The sequence below is a fragment of the Myzus persicae genome, unplaced genomic scaffold (assembly GCF_001856785.1).
Source record: "Myzus persicae strain clone G006 unplaced genomic scaffold, MPER_G0061.0, whole genome shotgun sequence".
NCBI lineage: Eukaryota > Metazoa > Arthropoda > Insecta > Hemiptera > Aphididae > Myzus > Myzus persicae.
Window position 1 is genome coordinate 343,334 of NW_019100537.1, and position 16,816 is coordinate 360,149.

Consider the following 16,816-nt stretch of genomic DNA (forward strand, 5'->3'; position numbering starts at 1 on the left):
CTGTCATCTAAATGTGTTAAAATACACTGAATTGGTGCGCTGGGGCAGGATTCTGTAGGGGTCGTGACCCCTGAAGACTTTTTGTGACGGTAGTCCCAGATATTCGAGTCCGGCGGAGTAAATAATTATTATACACTTTACTCGACAGATTTCACGAATTATGCTTCAATAACGTATTATTGTGTAGAACATTATAAATTATAATGTCCATATATCTCTGCCTCTACCTCTGTCACTCGTGTGTATTTTATACAACTCTTCATCTAAACATTGGAAAGTATTGTGCCTGAGTACCTATATTGGCTAAATTATAGCGTCTCTATGCGCCTGTCCGATCGAAGTCGATTTAAAATAGAATTAACTTTTTTGATATCAATATTTTTGATTTAAAAAGAAATAAAATACTCGTATTTTTTGGAATATTCACTACGACATATCCACCCGATTTCAAAAAATGGTGATTTACTTATGAAAAATAAAAATGTTTCAAGCACCTATTATGAGAAAACAAACTCTAATAAATGTCATATTTTTCAATTCGAACAACATAACGTTATATAATCAACTATAATATTAAATAATATCATGTTAAAACGAATAAATAGGAAAATAGTTTGATGATCGATGACGGGGTAATAAAATCATGTAATATATAATTAGTTGTGTGTAATTATACTTAGTGGTTAAAAAACATTATGGCAAATTATAAACATCCTATGATATTATGTTGATCGTTGGTTCAAATTGAGCGAAAGCCTATATAATACGATAATCGGGCCGTTGCATACGTATGAAGCGAAAGAAATAGAAATAGTTCCAAACCATCGAATATTCCTGCAAGTCTTTGCGGGATTATGACATCGCCGGGCGCGCTATAATGAAATGAAAATATTATTATTGTATTATATTTTTCATATCACGATGACGTATTATACCTACCTGGCTACCTACCTATAACATAACACTATATAACATTATACTCGCCATCTGTCGGCCGTTTTGCTAACGCAAGCGCTAACAATAATTATTTTACCCAATATAGGAATCGGTTTCGTAATAATATTATTATATTATGCTCGTTTACGTGTTGCTCTTCCTATACAGCCGGCCAGTCATGAGCTCATAACATCTCGCACCTGTACCATGCACAACTGTATTACCTACAGGTAGTATAATATATAACTGCATATTATTATTATTATTACTATTATTGTATATTATTATATATAAGCTCGTTTGGCATTTTTTCCTATACCTACGTACTCTCATCGTCGACGATGTCGTTTCCGTTCGCCCGAGGCCAACAGAACGAGTTCGCGATTGCGCAATAAATATCTAATATATACGCATTATGTGTATAATATATATATGCCATATGCAGGCGTATCGCGTACATGAACATTTGTGTATCGGGAATTTGAGACGAAAGAAAGCGAGATTTTAAACGACTCGACCCATCGACGATCCGTTAATGCAATGGTCACACCTTATTTTAGTAAATTACAATAATATATTATCATATAATTATTTGTTCTCGCATAATATTATTATGTTATAATATATTGTTTAGGTAACGCGCGTCTTACTATTTCGATTTCCGAAAGAAGTGAGATGTGCGTTCGTTATACACGCATAGCAGCCAAGTCTTATTTATTATAAATCGCATCGTTTTCTTCTTGTTCCTTGTTTTCCGAAGGTAGGTGGTAAATAACCGTTGGAAGCTATAGTAAGAGTGGGTGTTCCTATACCACTTCTCGAGAACGATTTGTCAACAGTAAAGTAGTTTTTTGTTTTTACCATTTTTTTTTATAATTTGGCCATCACATCAGCTTATTGCATAGTCGAGTAGAAACGTCGAAGTAAACCATCCAATGAATGAAAAATTCGATGCGAGATAAAGTCATTGACAAATCGAAACCTATTGCGAAGTATAAGCCTAGCATTGCACTCCCCTTTTTGTACCAACCTAAGTACTAAGGAGAGTCTCGTGGAGATACGAAATTCTATCCTTCAAATGAGAGCCCCCCCCCCCCTATTTTACTCCAAATTATTTATCGCATAATTTTTTTAACATTTTTATACACATAATTCAATATTCTAACAAGTAGTTTCTCAATTATGAATACATAATAATTATAATAGTCCTTAAACGTGGTTTCACAAAAACATAAGACAGATGGAATATTGGATCTAGTATCATATTAGTAATACAAAAACAACTCAAGGATTTCAAAATTCTATCTTTTAGTAATTTAGTGTACTTAAGAATTACAAAAACCAGATTTTGGATAACTGCATTATTTAAGAAGTAAAAAGGTGGTGACAAACCAAGTATACATCAACCGCGGTATGACGGCCAAGACGCACATACTTCAAGCAGCAATTATTAACGACAAAAAACGTTCTGAAGCCTAACTTCGCGGTAGTGACATAATATTATGCGCATGTGCGAAAGTCGTGTGTCATGATAAGTGACAGGTGAGCAGTGTTCACTAGCACTAATTATCATTAATTACTTCGTATACAACGTTGCTGCAATCTACGGCTCAATTTCCCCTTCATATTGCCTATATCAAACTCCTTTATAGACTGCGAACCACTTGCAAAGCGAAAATCCGGTATAAATGGTCAGTATTTTTTAATAGCCAATCGCACTTATCGGTGTTCATCAACACGTAGGTTTCAAACTCGATGCGATTGAGTGATTTCGACCTGTGAACGTGAATACCATAATAATTAATAGTTATTTCGGACTTGTCGTTGTGCTGATCAATTCATCGACGACAGTGATGTACCTTTGGTAGCCTAAATACGACACCGTTTGATTGTGATCTAAATTTAAATGTATAGAAAAAACTGATAACAAAAAATACCTTACATAAATTGCACTATATATATTTTGTTTTTTTGTTTTTTAAATTATCACCAACTATCTACCTGAATATAGTAAAGAAACGTAATTATGGTATTACTTTTTCTATTGTTCTCAAATATACCAACCTATTCCGTACCTATGTTTAAGCATGGTTTTTTTAATAATTATCTATAACATTTTGAAAATAGTGTAGTAAAATGTTAAACATTAATTTATTATTTCAATATCCCTTATATTCTATAAATTAACGATTTTATATTATTTTGATTTTCTTAATGTAAAAATATGAGTTAAATTCTGTCTCTATATCACTTATCATCTAGTTCACATAACATATTTTGTTTATCTATTTTAAAATAAATTTCATATTAATATATCGTGCTTTTTAGTCAATTTTCACATGTTTTTTTTCGTCACGAAAAATATTTTACAATAGATTAAAAGTGACTAAGAAGGTAGTAGAAGATAATATGAAGTTATTTATATAATTAAATTAAACCATTTTTTAGGTATTAACAATTTTAATTGACAATAATGCATAATATTTTAGTTTTTTTCATTGATATAATAATAATAAAATGTAAATATTTTTCAACTCCATTTGACTATTAAAACAAATTAAAAACAGTTATTTTCTTATTTTAAACATCGTGGAAAAGTTTTTTAAAAGTATTCAACATTTAATTTATCACATTGTAAGATATTATTATATAAATTAAGGATTAATGTCCTATTTGGAAGAGATATGCCAATGATTGATAGATAAGAAAAGAGGACAGATATCTTAATGAAGATCGTCATTCAAAAATAATGAGATTAAAGTTAGAAAAATGGTTTCTGAGCTATATTGTCGACCCGGTTAGAAATTGAGTTTAATAATAGTTTATGGAAGTGGAAAAGGAAATGCTTCAATTCCAAAGAATTAAACGACATTTTACCAATTTATTACAGTGTTTACAAAATATGATCAGTGCTCATCAGTATGCAGTTTTCGAACAATGGATTTACATTTTACATCCTTTACGACTTACAGGTACTTGTTATATATGCATTTATATATTAAATAACTTAAATGAAAACCATGATAATAATATGTAATACATATAACATTTAAATTTTCAAAGGAATTATGATTTACATATTCACATATTATAATTTTATAAATTATCATATTATTTACTTTAATGGTGTGTTTCACCAAGCGATTATTAGAATTCTGAATTTTTTTTTAAATATCAACTTAAAGATCATATTTTTAATTAATTTGCTTTTGTAATTTGTATACCACTTAAGTAATATATAGGTACTAGCCGCGGTCATGATAAATTATTTTTTTCAAATGTCATCTACCCTTTTTTATTTATGTTAATTGAATGATTTTTTTTTTAATACTGAAGTATCTAAAACGAAATCCGAATGAGTATAAGAGTATAGTTACAAGTTTCTTAGTTACATTGAGCATTGTTAACTAAGGATAACGATGTGCATAATAAAAGGTTTATTAAAAGACGTGGAAGCCATAATTATTTCAAAATATGAGTAGTTAATATGTTTTATCAACTAAAAAAAAATTAATATTTTATACTTTGTAAAATTTATCTGGGTGTAATAAGCATTATACTAATTATTAAGTCTATTTTATTTAATTTTAATTATATTTTATACTTAAAACCACTAGTTGGTGGTTAACGCATAGGTACATTATGCTTCTTATACAGTCATATCATTTTATTTTTTTAGGCTTAATACTGAATTTTCAAATGCAGTGTTTCCCAATATTTGAATTTTCAATATTAGACTGCCTATAATAACAACGCACAAGTACAATTTTAAAAAGGTATAATTTATTTAAAACGCTATATCATACATATATTAGAGTTGTGTAGGTATAGCCATAGACGTATACTGCTCTTATATATATACTTATGTATGTACACGCTATAGACTTAGGTACTAACTACGCCCCGATCGGACATTGTCGAATATGAATAATAATAATGAAATTATGTTCACAGAACAACTAAAGTGAAGCCAAACTAATTTTACTACGGGGAACCCCTCGGGAAATTTTCTCGTACCCCCCTCCCCCCTCTCGAACACAAGCTATAATATGCCTATATACGTATAGTGTTGCTCTATCGTATAATTAGTTAATGGAATTGTTGATGCAATGAACTCTCGAATATCCTAGGAATTGGGATGATGGTCTGAGGCTGACCCTGAAGGCAGTAGAGCATAGACGGTGCCAACCGGAACATAACAAATAGAATATATAAGGTACCTGTTTGATATGTATAGGTACAGTATAAACTATATACATAGTATGTATACGGTTGTGATGGGTTTCCGATAAAAAAAATAATTAAAATATACATAGACCGATAAATTTAAGTTGTTATATCGTGGGTACAGAAATAAATAAACAAAAATAAGCCGACTAACATAATATATAGGTCTTCGTGGCGATTATATTATTAAAAACTAAATCATATTTAGCATGTACCTATTGTACCTGCAGCAGCCGCCTATACTGAACTGTCCATAATACCTGTAGGCTATAATATCTGAGAATGTATTGATGGTGATTGAATAACACGTATGTAATTTTATTAAGCCCGTACCAATGATTTTTACTATTACAATTATATAAGTACCAAGCCCCTATTTATAGAATAATGGGCCCTGGGGCAAATAGTTAAAATGGGCCCCATTAAGGCACCAACAATTTAACATAATAAAAAACCTAAAATATTTTTAAATTGTATGAATATGTTATGGGTGAAAACTATTTAAAAACAACAATTGTAACTATTACTCATAATATAAATATTTAAAATGTCCATAAGTTATTTTTATATTTAACCGAAATAATTATTAAATACTTCGTGCAAATAATTTATACATTATATGAATAATACACGTCATCAAGTACTCTTATTCAAAACATTGTTTCTTCATTTTTCACGATCAAAAGTCAGTATAGTTTCATTAAAATCAATCAATGGTAACAAATCATGTTCAGGAGATAATATTATGAATGATTTTAAGGATTCTTGAGTTTGACAAGTTCAACATTTATTTTTTATGCATGCCAACTTTGAAAATGACCGTTCAGCAGAACAATTTGCGACAGCAGGAATTGTTAAGTATTATCGAACTGAAATTAAAATATTAGAAAATACATATTTTATTTTTGTTTCTTCAGACCATTCTAATATTTTATGCACATTTGAAGCATCAAATGGTGGTTTACTGAGATCTACCTATCTAATTAATGCTAGGTACTTATGAATTATCTAGTATTATTTTTTTTGTTTTTTTATTGGGTAGATAAGATACTAATAATCTGTTAACTAAAACAATAAGTAAATTTTTTGTACATGGTAAGAATAATAGAGAATTTTCACATGTGAGTGCATGATAAACTTGTGGGGGAAGCAGTTCAACTAACGGCACCTTCGAGATATCGCCTTATAAAACTGAATACACTTTAAAACAAAATGTCAAAATATAATATATTACCTACCCAAAATTGCTAAATATATGCACGTATGTCATGCACGCTTAGCATACTTATAATTATTAACAATTATTGGTACCTAAATGAACAATCCACGGACTGGACATATATAAATATATTTCTTATTAATAAATAATACGAAATAAATAATATATACAGGGATACATAGCAAAAAAATTATATTATTATTTATTATACCTACCTATTATATAGCATGTATAATGTATGCGAATAGTTTTGTATAATTGTTAGTATTGTTTTATTTATTTTCGTTTGTCAATTTAAAATTCACTTAAATTTGTAGTTTCAGTAAAAAGTATTGTATTTTTTTAATACATATTTGTACTGTTTGAATTGTATGTTTATGTTTCATGAGGATTACTTGCACTTTGAAACAGTCAAAAACCTTTCTAATTTAAGATTAACATATCCAATTAAAACACTATGGTCACTATGTAGAGTAGATAAATTCCTACATCGTGGATTAATCAGTTATCCACCGACCACCATAATTGTTCCTTGATCATACCACTGATACCATTAAGTGTATTATATTATCAATGATCATACCAAGCTATCGAGTTGAGTCCATGGACCATGGCGTTCGGTACAAATGGTACAATGATTGACGGTTGCGCATCGGAAATTCATTAACCATTAGTGACATAAAAAAGTTTTCATGTCAATTCGAATGACATACCGCGCTATCTGTTAGTAATTTATAGTAACTACAATCAATTAATTTCGAAATTGTTATCTACAAATTAATGATTATAATATTAAAATATTATCATCAAATATGAATAATGATTTCACCTTATATTTTATTAAGTCATAACACGTCTTACAACTACTTATAATATAAACAAAATTACTCATTATTATGAGTTTTTTCAATAAATCGTGAGTTTCAATAATCGTTTACTAGGTAGCACTAGGTGGCATTACTGAACATGGGCTATAGCCCTAGACACAGCAAATGATACAATTTCAGATTTCTCCATCCATTGTTATGATCCAAAGTTAAGTATACAAGGTGAATTGATTTTTCCACATAATAATATGTTTATATCATAGACCCAGCTATATAAGGCCTGCTACCTCTACAGTTTATCGCCACAGATATATAAAAATCTTCTGCATTACACACATCTGTGGATTGTGGTTATCACTATAAATATTACGGGTGGAGATTTCGCCGTCTTATCTCACGTAGTTGCTGTTGAAACTTTTTACAAAATCTGGAATAGACGTAAACATTGCTTACTAAATACTGATATTCTACCAATTATTATACCTAAGTCCTAACTATAATTTAGTTGTATCCATAGTCCTTATTATCTGTGGTTATATAATGAAATAGTCGATACTCAAAGAATTTAATTGAGACGTCAAGCACTTGATCCGTCGTCGACGCCCAAGTAATATCGTATAACGAAATTTAAAAATCATCATAATGGGTTTGGAGCGGACTGCAAAGCAAGTCGACGACGAATTGGATGGGATTTGTCTACAAATGATACAATTAATGGACGAATATTGTTCGAGTATCGGCCGGCTGGAACACTGTTTACGTGATGGATGCGTGCACCTTGCCAAAAGTAGGTATGTGATGGGCCACCGTAGCGTGTCCGACCTACAGCTGCCGACATCTGGACCGTACACTGCTCGTTCAACAGTAGTGCGCGAGAAGGACTCTGATGTGATCCATCTGGCAAGCAATGACAGCGGAGACGATCCTATCAAACGTTTTGGTGTACTCGTCCCAGGTAGTCTACGCAAGGCTCAAGAAGGATTTTGTAAATGCTTAGAGTCCACAATCGAAGCCGCGATCATAAAAGCAGAAATGGAAAAAATTCAGGGAAATTATTCGTCATTAAAGAATGCAAGAAGTCAGATGACAAAAGTAGTTGATAAGTGAAAATAAAATAAACATTAATTCCTCATACAATATTATATATTTATATTTTTGTTTTTAATAGAAATAAATGAAAAATGTTTTTAAATAAAAAAAAGAGTAATTTAACCTAAACAATAACAATAAATATGTAAGTTTAAACCTTAATAATTGGTTAGGTATTAAGGGTGATCTCCATTATTTATTAACCATCAATTATTCTTTGAAAATACATTTAATTGTATTTTTATCATTTTGATAAATATTGTATGACATTTTTCTAAAAAAATGTTGGGACATTTTTACCACTCACTTAATACTCTGATAATAATGAAACATCTTGTACGTATACAAAGGGGAAAAGTTTTAAAATTGTTCATGATAAGAGAGAGAGAGAGATGAGATAAGCTAAAATACATAAACTTATTATTTTCATAAATAATTGACGGTTATTTAATGCATCCACTCTCTGAACATTTATTTGTATAATATATATAATGGATTTATATATAGAGGGTATCTTAAAACAACTTAAATATTCTTAAGATTTCTGTGATTTCGAACAGGACCACTTGATTTTACCGTATCGTCCATCTCGTTTTTCACATAATACTGCATCCCAAACAAATGAGTTTGAGTTGAGAGGTACCTATATAAATAAACATAAATAATATATTAGTAAATTAACCTTCCATAAAGCACAACCTTTATTACATATAGCTAGATAAGTCAATGACATTACTCGAAATACTGACATAACTCTTGGAAATTTCAATTTGATGTCACTTTACAGATGACATTAAGAATCTACCCTAAATTGTTAATTGTTCTAACAATTTAATCTTATTATTGTAAAAAATATATTCTAATTCATTTTAAGAGACAGTTATTTATTAATACAAACACATTTACTTTAGATCAGCAGTTCTCAAACTTTTTTTTTAGCGTACCACTCATGTGTATTATTAATCTGTCGTGTATTACTTATGTCTATTTCCATGTGACTATATTCAAACATAATTTTAAAATATTTATTTACTCTCCGTTCTATCACTTTGTAGCCTTTAGCGTACCGACATGTAGTCTTCCGAGTACCATAGTTTGAGAACCTCTGCTTTAGATTGTTATGATTTATAGAAATCGTTAATGGCATTTTTATTTTGAGAAAAAATGTTAGAATATTATGCTCGTTAAATAAATAAATAATATATATTATACAGGCTACCAGCAACAGTGGATATCGTGCAAAATGATAGGGTATGCAGCAGTATTGACAGTATTGATATATTATGGTGTTCTATGAAATAACAAAAATTAAATATTTCACAAACAAACAAATGTTCAGAAAAATGTTGATCAATTAAAATTAGAAATACGGCGTTATAGGCAAAAATATTAACTAAAGTAAAAAAATTTTGATTTATTGTTTGTCAAGTGTTATCCATTGTAATAAATTAATTCTACATTGTTGTTAAATAAAATGTAAAAGTCCTTCACATAACATTAGATTTCAAATAATAATACTATTCATTGGTGATAGTCAAGGAATAAGTCAAGGCTATGAAATATCTGTGCAGTTTCTATTTAGGTGTCATTATGAACCATGGCTCATAGGTAAATCAAACCGTATCACTATTAGAAAAATATTTTTTTTTATCTAAATTAAATTAATTATGTATTACAAAATTTATTTTTAATTACTCTCTTTTTTTGTCAATTATTTTATAAATATTAAGAGTCTTGACAAACTACAAATTTGTATGAAAAATATGTAATGTATATTTTTTCCAAGTGCTACGATCAGTAAGGTGCACATTTTTGCACATCTTAATGTAAAACAGGCAAAAAGTGTTTTAACCTTAATATTTATATTATTTAAATAATTAAATATATTTACTTCAGTAGTCCATTACTGTATGAATATACGATTGAAAGTTTTTCACCATCCACTTCAGTGTTTGCCAATATTTTTGGCAAATTTTCTATAGATTGAAAAAAAAAATTATTTTTTTAAACAATATAAAAAAATCATCAAAATGTATTTTAGTAACATTTGTTATCAGCAATGAACTCAAATGTTCAAATTCTTAATCTATAACTTTATTAAACAATTCGATAGATACAAAAATAATATACTTTTATGCATTCAATTGATAGTAATATGTAAAAATGTTTTTTTTTTAAAAACCATGCCAAATATAATTTAATAATAATTCTGAAATGAATACCTAAAAGTCTTAAAAGATGATATACACCATATACAATAGCTGGCTGTTTTATTTCTTCATCGTATGCACTGTCAGGAACAGCTTTCCAAGAGTCTGCTTTTGATACATACTCATCACGGGCTTTTTCAAATGTATCTTTTACAATTTTTGAACACTGAGATTTTGTTAAACTGCAAATAATATCACATTAGTTAAACACAAGTCTTGAACAAAATAAATAATTCTATAATATACCTGCGATCAGAAGAAGTCTTTTGAGAACTAGCATATTGACTGGTTGAACTGCGTGTGTTTTCCCGTTTGACTAATAATTTAAGTAGAACTATTTAATATAAAGATATTTTATTAAAAATATAGTAGACTACTATTTTACCTTTAACATTGTTTTTGTTTTCGAGGCTTTCCAATTCTTCGTCATTTGGTACATTATCATAGTCTTGTTCACAGTTCCTTAAAACATAATTAAAATATTTAATGAATAAATAAAATAAAAGTATTTTTGAATCATAAAAATAATAATTAAACCATACTGTGAAATAATATTGTTTACGGGTGGTTGGAGAGTCACTTTTAATGCCTCATAATATTGGGCTTGTTCGTCTTCGTTAACTAATAACTTTCTGAATAAGAAAGTGTTAAAACAAATCCTTAGACCATCTAATACTTCTACACAAATGATGTAACTATATAAATATGAAAAAAAAACAAAACAAGAACAGTTATAAATTTGATTTTTTTAAAGTTATAATAATAAACAGAAGTTAATAATTAAAATCCCAAATATTTTTTTACAAATGACAATAAACAAGGAATAAGTAAGTTATTTGTAATCATTTATTTCATGGTAAAAATATAAACTAACCGTTTTTCTAGCTGTTTTTTGTCAATTACTTCAGGTTGACGTTTTTTTTTGGTTGCTTTATTGTCACTGAAGTTATTTCTTGCTAAATACCTAAGGTAACTTTCAAGTAGTGTAACCACATTAGGTTGACAAGGTAACTGAACCAACTAGAATCATATTATTGAATAATAATAAAATAACAATATGAGAAAAAACTGGCTAAACTAAATATTATTATTCCTTACTATATTCTTTTCGTGTGCTAAATAACAATTATATCCAGTATGGAATTTTAAATTATCTGGAAACTCAAGGTCTGGTAACCTTCTTTTAGGTAATAGTATTGTATCAATAGGTACTGGTACATTTTCGTCTTCCACCATAGACTTATCATCTATAGCAATTATAGCTGGCTCTATTACTAAAGGTTTAGGTTCGGATTTAACTACTCGTTTCTTCCGTTCTTTTCTGTACAAATTTCCACCACTGAAATAACAGAAACATTTTAACTTCTCCTATCTTTTCAATAACAATGCAAAACTTACGGTGTAAGTTGAGCTTCTTCGGCCAGTTCTTTTTGAAGCTTGCGATTTTCTTCTGTATCTTTCAGTATGAATTCATCAGTAACATATCTATCCCATGTGGAATTCCATCCCTGAAAAATGCATTCACATTTTTACTTGTAGAAGATTTATAACACTTACATATTACACTTACTTGAAAATGAATGAGAAATTTGCAAAATTTGCGACCTTGGTCATCTTTTTCAGGCACCACTCTTAAAACCTAAAAGTACAGAAAAAAGGTAATTTATTAAAATGCTGCAAGTGGGGTAGTATGTGGGTATTTTATTACTTTGGAATCGTAAAGAACTTTAGTTTTCGCAGGGTCTGGCTCGTAGCACAGCACTTTTTCGCCTTCTTCAAATTTGGATTTGATCAATACTTTTTTGGCAGCCATGGTTAACGATCGACATTGCCCCAACGAAGTCAACGAGAACTAAACGGAATTTCTCTTAAACTGTCACCATGATGTTCGACACGACTCAAATATTAACTGAATGAAATAATAACGGCCAAATTCAATACGAATTACAATTTATCAGAATTTCGGAAGTAAAGCAGTATAAATAAAACTCGTTTTTTGAAAACACCAATTTCTTATCACTACGCGCTACTATCACTTATCAAGGACGCTATTCGGTGTGACCACCAACAAAACGTGTTTATCGAATTTGGAACAATGAATATTTATTATAGACCTAGTATAAGCCATAAGCTATTAAGGTCTGTGGAATTAATATTTATCTTTTCGTAACCATGACAAAATATAGATCAGGAATAATATAAAATTATAAATTTGGAAATCGCAGTACGATTTATGGTCAGAGCTGAGCTGCTGAGCCCAGTTCGACGAAATTGGCTTATTGCTATATTTCCTCCGAAACTACGAAATTACTGGATCAATTTTCATTAAAATTCTTTTAACTAAAAATATATAATCATTACTATCTAATTTCTAAAAGATTAATAGATCATGAAGTTTGGCGATTTTTGATGCTATATTGCTATCAATAAGTAATTATGGATAGTAACTATCATCTACACCAGACTACACTTCTACACATTAAAAATAATATGTCCTGAATCAACTCAACGTACCTACAGTCAAAACAAAACTATCATAACTGGAGAATTTAAGGTGGGGGGGGGGTATAGCGATGATGGGATAACGAAAATAATTGTGTTGTTTTATAATGTGTAAAATTGAAAACCCTCTATTAGTTCACAGGTTATCGGTCATCGATAACAGTATTATATATTACCAATACTCACCTATAACGATAGAGTCGATAGACCGAGATATTATTTATACTTAATGTTAATATTTTTGTTTTTATTTTCAATATTTTTTTCTTATAGGTACATAATATTATTAGGTACTTCGTAAGTTGATTTAATGATTTATAATACAATTTTAAAATGATGAAAATAATAATAGTAAATAGTTGTATATTGTTTAATGTATAATTATTTTGTATGTTTTATTTGTACCGCTCACCAAAAAAAATATTCGCCTAAACTCTAATTTAAGGGAGGGTGAGATTATAGTAAATTTACAAGGGGGGCATAGAATGAAAAAGGTTGGGAACCACTGTTAAGATCGTAAATAATTCGATGATGGGTAAAAGGTAAAACCATGATTTCAAAAACATAATCTAATAAAAAAAATGTAACTTCAATATTTACATTTCGTAAGACGAATTATAATGTACAACGGACTCGCGCCGCCAACACAATGTATCTACATTGATTATCGCAATTTCCTGTACTTACCTATACACTACCCAACGTGTCCTTCTCACACAGTCACATTGCATACTACATAGTAATTGATTTTATTTTTAAAGGCCAAAATAAAAATGGAGCAAAAGAAAAAGAAAACCACCAGCATAATAGTAATCCATATAGTAATCTATTGAAATTTTTTTTTATTAAGCCTGGACCTGACGTAAGTATTAAAATGTAAAGGTAGCTAATTAATGAGGAGGTATCATTTAGAAAATAACTTAAGCGTTTTATTCGCCTACTTTGGATGTGATCAATTCAATTACAGAATTGAAATTATTGTGGAAGACAAAACTTGAACGGGTAAACAATATTCCTAAAACTACAACTGAAGCAATTACACGTGTCATGGGTGTAATGCCGATGTTTATCCAAATGCAAAATTTATTTAAAAAATACTATGTGCAGTTTCTGTTTCTACAAGTACCTACGCAAGAAATGATGTTTTCCAGTCTTAGAAGCACAAAAACGTATCTTCGAAACAGTATGTCAGAGGTTGGTAATTATAATAGCTATGTGCCCTGTGCTTAATAAAATACATTTTCATACCTTATAAGTACAATTTTTAAATTTTGTTTGCAAAAAAGACTTAGTGATCTGGCAATGTTGGCATTTCATAATGATATTACATTTTCAAACGAAAAAGTCATTGATGAACTTGCCAAAACGCCTTATAGGTATCTGGACATACTACTGTAAAATTAGAAAACAATTTCTAACAAATTTGTTAATTTGTATAGTAATATGTAATATAGAATAATTATATTGATATGCAGTATGCACTGAGATATAAAACTTAGATAAGAGAAGTGTGAGGGGCTTTGCCCCCCACAAGTTAACTGTACAAATGTATTTTGATATCCCCCCTCCCCATGAAACATTCTCAATTACACCACTGAATACTGGATAATGCGTAGTAAGACCGTTTCATATATTTTAGAATAATATAGTAGGTATACTAGTAATGTCTACTATAGTACCGAGTTACCGGTTACACACTTTGGTATAAACCATGTATTATGTACTGTTATTTGTTAATATTTGAGCACCTATGGGGCTATGGATCTCCTATAACTTATATTTATTATTGTCCGTAAGTACACCATTCAACATACCTACATAATCCGTGAGTGCTTGAAATTTGAATAGTACACGTGGCGTTGTCACTCAACGGTCAACACTCAGTCGTCGAATGCCGATCAACATTTAATGGATCAACCGAAAATTTTTTTTATCTAGTTTGTTCTTTCAAACATGTGAAATTCCCAGTACTTTTATACTAATTTGGAAAAACAGCACTCAAACGTAAAATTGGAATATTAATTCGACATGTTTTTGACGAAGTCGATTTTTAATGATTAAGAATAATCTTTTATACCGAAAATCGTCATAAAAATACTTACTTGTACAGTACTTCCACGAATTTTCTAGCATGAATACATGATATAATTTTCAAAATAATTCGGATAATATTTGATCAAATGTACACAGTATATTCGAAAAACCAATTTTTATTTTAATATCTATTGTTACATTGTAAATAGTAAATCATAAATTATCACGGTAATATATACTACTTACTAATATATTATATTTATAGTATATAGGTTAATTATTTATTTCAAAAAGTATCAATGTTTTTGAAAATAATATTTTTACATGGTTTCAAGATGTTAAAAGACGTGTTTTTAAAAAATATTTTTATCCCTATAATTTTTTTAAGATGTTACATTTTTGAATGGCAACATATACAGTTTTAGCCTAATCTTAGGAAGCATTTAGGACGAGTAGTTTATGAGCTACTCATAAACTACTTGTCCTAAATTCGATTTTTGTGTACTGAAACTCAGATAAATGTTCTGCTTTATAGTATGAAATTAAAGCTGTATGTTGTAATTCAAAAAATTTAGAACTTAAAACATCGTAGATAAAAAAATGTGTTTATTCTTTAAAAATACTGTGTTTTTTTTTAAAACATTAATCATTTTTTAAATATTGTGGTTCGTAATAAAAGCATTACCTGGTATACAAATACAATATATATTTTAATATTGGCTGTAAATTCAATTTTTTTCGTAGTTATAAATATATATAATTTTCTTTATATTTAAAACATAAAAATTTTTAAAGCATTTGGGATATTTTCATATAGCTAAACTGAATACTATTTTTATGAAGTATTCAAATTCATATTCGGAAATCGAAGTATTTACTATTAATTAATCATGATTAAAATACATTTTAAATGCATTTTACATTTTTACCTTAGTTTCGAAAATACTTATAAACATTCGTTTTATAATCATTTGAAGTTGACATTTTTTAAATGATATCCAATCTCTGTTTAATATCAAACATATTTTATGTAGCCATGTAGGTAACAACAATTGTTCTTCAAATATTATTTTGTTTGATTGTTTGATTATATATTTATATAGCATATTGACTTGAAATATGTCACCATTACACTTACTATTATTTTCTATACAGAATACATTAAATAATTTATGTTTATATTATGAAGAAACTATTATTCTTCAAAGCTAAAAAACGACAATGAAAGACAAGTATACTATCATCTATTAAAATATATATTTTATTCTTTCAAATTCGTTATAATTTAAATAAAAATCATCTTAAACAATAAATACACTGATGAAAGAGGTGGGCTTATATTAATATTAATATATTTTATAAATCGAACATGGCAAAACTTACAATTATGTTTTTACAACTAAAATGTCATCCTAACGATATTACACACATTTAATTATTAAAATGTATATTACAATATGGTAATGAGATCATTTAATATAAAATAACGATAATATATATTATATCTTATAAATGAAAAAATAAAATTACAAAGTTTTTCAAAAACGATTTTCAATCAATCATAAAATGCGTGGTACAAACAAATAATTATAAATAAAAAGAAATTAGGTACAATACATACCACATACAATGATAAAATTCAAATAATAGTATTTTTCAACTACACTAATACGATATAACATCAGAAACTTAATAATGTACCTATAATAAAATGATTACTAATTAACTGTTGTATATCACAGATACAAAATTGAAGAGATCACGTGCTGCAT

At 28.8% G+C, this 16,816-nt stretch overlaps 2 protein-coding genes across 2 annotated transcripts; one reads left to right on the forward strand and one right to left on the reverse strand.

The window, feature by feature from the left end:
• Nucleotides 1–7,219: 7,219 nt before the first annotated feature.
• LOC111031476 (coiled-coil domain-containing protein 115-like) lies at nt 7,220–8,706 on the forward strand. Its single transcript, XM_022311438.1, has one exon. The coding sequence runs from the start codon at nt 7,852–7,854 to the stop codon at nt 8,314–8,316; it is 465 nt and encodes a 154-aa protein (XP_022167130.1). The 5' UTR covers nt 7,220–7,851; the 3' UTR covers nt 8,317–8,706.
• A 6-nt stretch (nt 8,707–8,712) lies between these two features.
• Nucleotides 8,713–12,529, reverse strand: LOC111031472 (male-specific lethal 3 homolog). Its single transcript, XM_022311425.1, has 11 exons — nt 12,217–12,529; nt 12,079–12,147; nt 11,907–12,016; nt 11,607–11,847; nt 11,383–11,528; nt 11,051–11,203; nt 10,894–10,970; nt 10,755–10,824; nt 10,521–10,690; nt 10,190–10,274; nt 8,713–8,941 (listed from the first exon to the last, which is right to left on the reverse strand). Exons 1-11 carry the CDS (start codon nt 12,319–12,321, stop codon nt 8,824–8,826), a joined length of 1,344 nt encoding a protein of 447 aa, XP_022167117.1. The 5' UTR covers nt 12,322–12,529; the 3' UTR covers nt 8,713–8,823.
• Nucleotides 12,530–16,816: the final 4,287 nt, after the last annotated feature.

Coding starts and splice junctions, on each gene's coding strand:
- LOC111031476 (XM_022311438.1), top strand. CDS start 7,852: ATGGGTTTGGAGCGGACTGCAAAGCAAGTCGACGACGAATTGGATGGG.
- LOC111031472 (XM_022311425.1), bottom strand. CDS start 12,321: ATGGCTGCCAAAAAAGTATTGATCAAATCCAAATTTGAAGAAGGCGAA. Junction 12,017..12,078: donor AATTTCTCATTCATTTTCAA/GTAAGTGTAATA, acceptor TGCATTTTTCAG/GGATGGAATTCCACATGGGA. Junction 11,529..11,606: donor TAGCACACGAAAAGAATATA/GTAAGGAATAAT, acceptor ATATGATTCTAG/TTGGTTCAGTTACCTTGTCA.